Raw genomic sequence first — 6,378 nt, 5'->3', positions numbered from 1 at the left:
AATAAAATGGAAAAAAAAATAAATATAAATAAATAAATATATATATATATATATATATATATATATATATATATATATATATATTTATATATTTATATATGTGACATAATTGTACTCATTAACATATTCGCATGTACCTTATTAGACATGGTATCCCATACTCCATCACATGCCATAACAACATAATGATAATTCATTTCGTGAGCTGAATAATATAAATTATCAGTCTCCTTAAAATAATTTTCATCAATATCGCTTTTTTCAATAACATTAGTACGTTTTGTAATTTCCTTTTCTTCTTTCTTGTCATTACATTTTTCACTGTATATTTCTTTACATATAACATCAGGAGTAGCTGAAATGACATTATTAAATTTAAAGTCTTTGTCACCAATAGCTCTGGAAACTAAAAAAAAAGGAGAAAATAATAATGCAATATAAATTAATATATACATATATACATATATTTATATATATATATATATATATATATATATATATATATATATATATATATATATATGTTATTATTAATATTTACCTGCAAGATATACTTCCTCCTTCATGGAAAGCCTCTCAAGTAAACTAGGCTTGTCTTTATTATTCTACATGAAAATAATAATGAATTTTCATATATATACATAAATATACAAATATATACTTTGTAATAATTTTCTTTCTTGCTATTTTATATCTTTACCTTTCTAGCATTTGCCTTAACACGATAAACATTTTGTAAGCATATGACATCTCCTCCCATTTTTTTGATCCTCTCCTTCTCTTTAGGATCATTGGGCTTATGATCATTTGACAACACTTCCGTTTTCTATGAAATATTTTAAGAGGAAAATAATGCAAAACATAAAGAAAGAGCAATATGAAAAAATAATATATAAAATAAAATAAATATGAATAATATATATATATATATATATATATATATATATATGTATGCATTTATTTATTGATTTATATTTTTCTTCTTTTTATATATACCAAAGTGTTATTTATATTAACAACCCCTATGGCTCTACAATCTCCCAAGTTAGCTATAAACATTTTATTTCTAAAAATAATTAATGAAATAATAGTACAGCCATGGTTAGGAAATTTTGATGCTTTTAAAAATTGTTCATCAGTTTTTAAAAAGGCGAGTTTTATATATTCCATTATTTGTTCATCTGTTAATTCGTCTAGAAATTTTAATTTTTCATAAGAATTGGATTTATCAGATATATTATTTTTCTTATTATTATGAGCGTGGTTTATATTATTGGAACATTCTTCCGATATATTAAAATTAATATATTCGTTCTTATTGTTTAAATTTGTATAATTTATTTCATTCATTTTATCTTTTTGTATTTGTTCCTCATTATTTATATTTTGCTTAATAATATGCATTTCCTCAACTTTTCTTTTCTTCCTATATTCTACATCATCACTAATAGTATTTAAATACGAACTATCAATTAATCTTTTATCTTTATTTTTTATTGGTGTGTTATTTTCAATATCTTTTTTATTGCTATGAATATTATTTAAAATATTGTTACTTGATATATGATTAACAGAAGAAATATTTTTTAAGAAATAATCATTTTTAGATGTTGTATTAATAAATAAATTTTCTTTTCTTTCTTCTTCTGTTTTATTGTTCATGCAATAATTATTATCATTTGTATTATCACCTTCAGTATGTAAATCATTTAAATTTTCATTACATTTGTTTATATTATTATTTATATTACACACATCATTTATATTATTTATATTATTTATATTAATTCTTGTATTACCTAATGCTATGTCCTCATTCTTTACATTATCAAATTTTCTTCTTTTATCAGGTGATATACTAATATCATTCGAACTTAATTTATTAATAGTAGTAGAAGGTTGATCATCTTCCATATCTTGATTATAAAAATAATAAATAATATTTTTTATAATGTGATTCATACAATATTCACAAGCTTTTATTCCTCTATGGCCATCAAATATAGAATAAAAGTATAATGGATTTTTTTTATAAAAATATAAAGTTTTATAATCATTTGAATCAATATATTTAGTAAGATCAGTTATAACAAGGTAACGATCTTCTTGTTTTTTTCTTCTACCTTGCATAGTTTTTGTATAACTTGTTAATTTTAATTCTTTTTTTTTTTTATTCCTTTGAAAAAAAAAATCAGATACAAATTCATTATTTTCAAATGTGCATACATATAAAAAAAAAGACTTCTCATTAAATAAAGTCAAATTATTATTTTTGTCATAAAAATAATATTTCTCTAATAATGTATGATAATATAAAAACGTCTTTCTATTAAATACCCATTCGTATGTATACATTTCCCATATACCAATAGTTACAATATAATTTACAATGTCTATAATACTTTTACAATATTTTAGATCATTTATACTATTATATTCAATTATTTTCTCTCCATTATTAATATTATTCATATCATTCACATTATTCATTTCTTTTATATTATTAACTTTCTCAGATTCACTCACATTATTAACACTCCTTTCTGCTATCATGGTTTCATTATTATTCTTATCTCTATAACTGGTTAATAAACTCATAATAGAAAAAAAAAAAAAAAAAGTAATAATATATATATATATATATATATATATATTATAATGCTATATGTTTCCCCTGAAATATTATATCATATAATTATTTTTACTCACAAAAGAATGTTATAGAAAAATATATTTTAAATATACAACTATATGTATGTACTCATTTTTGAACAAGCAACAAAAAAAAACAGTAAATATATGTATTTTATAATACTTATATATACATATATATATATATATATATATATATATATATATATATATATCTATAAAGCATATGTATATTACTATATATTCTTTTTCCTTTTTTTTCTTTTATTTTCTATCATTTAATATTTAATTTTTAAACGTAAAAAATATAACTAAAAATTAGAAAAATATATATAAAAAAATAAGAATTGTAGAGAATAAAATTAATGTATCATATGTATTATATCTATATATGTATTTATATATATATATATATATTTTTTTTTTTTTTATACTTATGTACGTATGTTATTTTAATAAATGCCTTTATTTTACTCTTAATATATTAGAACATAATATTTACTAGAAAAATTATCAATTTTTTTAAGCATTGAATTAATATAATAAAAAGAATAATAATATATCAATAAAAAGAAATATCATAAAAACAACAAAATTAAAAAGGGTACTTAATATTAAATATATATATATATAATATAATATTATAATATTAGGATGGAAAAAATAAAAAAATAAAAGAACTATAAAAATAATATTATGTACATATGTGTAGTGTATTATATATTTAAATATATATATTATATATATATATTTTACATTTCGTATTTTATATTCATAATACAATTTTAATAACCATAAAAATAAATAAATATTATATATATAATATTATTTGTAGCATTATTAAATATTATATATTTCCAAACTATTTATGCATTTATATTATAATTTTATATATAATATTTTAATGCTTATAGCAATTTTATTTGATTCTATTTTTTTGAGTAGAAAAAAAAAAAATAAATAAATAAATAAATAACCAAATTTATAAACCTTTTTTCTTAACACAACATTATTCTTTATATTAAAAATGTTACAAACAGGGTAGATTTATATATATAATATTATATATATATATATATATATATATATATATATTTATTTATTTATTTATTTAGTATTCTCATAAAATAACGTTGCATGTTATTTTTGTTTATTTTTTTGTGTCTCGCGTATTATATAATATATATAATATATATATATATTCATTATATATATATAGGCAAAACACAAATGGGAATTTTTTTTTAATAAAATATTTTTCCTTTAAAAATAAAAGAATAAGGAACATAAAAATATGCATGATCACCTCTTGGACAATATTATATAATTATTCCTCTTTTCCTTTTACCTTTATTTCATTTTATTATCTTTAATAGAACAATATAATATATATGACTTAATTACAATTATTCATTCAAAATTCAGGAAAATTTTCAATTAAAAAAAAAAAAAAAAAAAAAAAAAATATATACATATATAAATATATATAATATATATATATATATATATATATATATACATACATATAAGGTAAAAAAAAATTCTTTTATTTTTTCTTTTTCTTAGAGTATTTAACTGTACACGTCTGTATATGTATACATATTAATACTTTGTTATATATTTTAATCCATCCATTAGGAAAAAAATATAAAATATATATCTATATATATATGTGCGTTTATATATTTTTATTCTGCTTCGGCTTCGGTTTTTTCTTTTTGTTTTTTCAAAGACTTTCTCTTTACTCTTCCTGGTCTTGCACCACCAAAAGGTGAGGTAGTAGCAAAATCGATGTGTTTTTCTGAATCAACACGAACTAAGAATGATGGAATATCAACCATTTGTTTACCAACTCTTATATGTCTTTGTCTTATTAGTACTCTTGCATGATGTACAGATTTTGCTAATCCAAGTTTAAAAACTTTAGTTTGTAATCTCCTTTCTAATAATTTTGGCAAAGTTAAACCTAAAACGTAATCTAACTTTTCTTCATTTTCTCCTAACAAACCTTGACGAACCATTCTTCTTAATAAAGCTTCTCCTTGAAATATTCTTTTAGAGCTCTTTTCATCTAAGGTTAATAGGTACCTTGCAGCTGATCTTATTTTGGCTAATAAATATTGAACTCTAAAACATAAAACAAAAATATAAATTAATAAATAAATAAATAAATAAATAAATAAATAAATATATATATATATATATATATATATATATATGTTATTCTTTCTTTTTATGCTAGATCTTCTTTATTGTTTTTTAAGATACTTACCTCCATATTTCTCTTTTATTTTTTAATCCATATTCACCTATTAATTTTAATTCCTGATCTAAACGTTCCTATATTAAAAAAAAAAAATAAAGAATGAAATGAAGAAAATTATTATGTCAAGTTAATACGGTATATAGCAATACAAAATTATTACTCATATTATATATATATATATATATTTATATTTATATTTATATTTATATATATTTTATTTATTTATTTTATATATTCCCACAAAATTTATAACTTTCTTACCTTTTCAAATGGACGTTTTGGATTCCTTGCTGTTTTAGAATAATTCCTGTAACTTTTTGGCATTTTTTATAAAATATATTTATTATATAAAATCTATCAAAATCTTTTTATTTTGTAAAGTATAATATATTTTTACAAATTTAAATTAATATTAAAATTTTGGGAATTAATATTATATATATATAATATATATATATATATATGTTATTATTTTTTTTTTTTTAATTTTTATAAACTTTAAAAATTCATTTTTTTTTTTTTGAAATTAATTTTAATATGTATATATAATATATAATATATATTATAAAAAAAAAAAAAAAAGGGGGGAATATTTCACAAGAACTATTTTTTTTAAATAAATAAACAATTAAAATATGTATTATTAATATATATATTATATATATATTATAATGTTATATAATGTATATATAATAATAAATATATATTTATTAATACTCCGCTGTATAAAATAGAAAATTTTTATAATATATATATATATATATATAAATAAAGAATATACCATATTTTATTATATGTATAAAAAAATATTTAAGGGTAAAATTAATATATATATTTTTAATTATATTATTAATGGCATATACTTTTTATAATGAATATAATATGTATAATATATAATATATATATATATATATATATATTATAAGAACATAAACGTTGAATTACATATAAGAATATACATATATAAGTATTATATATATTTTATATGGAGGATTCTTTTTTTTTTTTTTTTTTTTTCTTTTTGATGTCCCTTTAAAAATAATAACTATATTTTTACTGTACAAAAAAATTAAATAATTTATATTTTATATTATTTATTTCAAATATATTATATCGTTTTGTGATGTATATAATTTTTTTCTCATTATAATGCCTAAAAAAAAATAAAGAAAAAAACCAAAAAAAAAAAACTTTTCCCTTCTCCCTTTTGATCACCCAATAAATATATACTTCTCTATTGCCACCTATTTTTTAAGGGGCATATATTATATAAAATATTCTAAGAAAAAAAAATAAAATAAAAAAAAAAAAATAAAATATTAAAAAATGAGAAAAAAAAAAAAAAAAAAAAAAAAAAAAAAAAATTTTTTAATTTTTTTTTTTTTTAATTTTAAAAAAAAAAAAAATATTTTTATTAATAACATATTTTATTAATTTTTTTTTTTTTTTTTAAAATTTTT

At 17.2% G+C, this 6,378-nt stretch overlaps 2 protein-coding genes across 2 annotated transcripts; both read right to left on the bottom strand.

The window, feature by feature from the left end:
- Positions 1-137: 137 nt before the first annotated feature.
- Positions 138-2,598, bottom strand: PRSY57_0519200 (protein phosphatase, putative; the record flags this gene model as incomplete). The annotated part of the gene is made up of 4 exons (XM_020114557.1): positions 138-406; positions 542-605; positions 701-826; positions 997-2,598. Coding segments are annotated over 4 exons (2,061 nt in total), but the record flags the coding sequence as incomplete, so codon positions are not given.
- A 1,742-nt stretch (positions 2,599-4,340) lies between these two features.
- On the bottom strand, positions 4,341-5,242 carry PRSY57_0519100 (40S ribosomal protein S9, putative; the record flags this gene model as incomplete). Its single annotated transcript, XM_012906259.2, has 3 exons — positions 4,341-4,779; positions 4,925-4,992; positions 5,180-5,242. The coding sequence occupies 3 exons, from the start codon at positions 5,240-5,242 to the stop codon at positions 4,341-4,343; spliced, it is 570 nt and encodes a 189-aa protein (XP_012761713.2).
- Positions 5,243-6,378: the final 1,136 nt, after the last annotated feature.

The sequence above is a fragment of the Plasmodium reichenowi genome, chromosome 5, assembly GCF_001601855.1.
Source record: "Plasmodium reichenowi strain SY57 chromosome 5, whole genome shotgun sequence".
NCBI classification, from domain to species: domain Eukaryota; phylum Apicomplexa; class Aconoidasida; order Haemosporida; family Plasmodiidae; genus Plasmodium; species Plasmodium reichenowi.
This window is presented reverse-complemented; position numbering and strand designations above follow the sequence as displayed.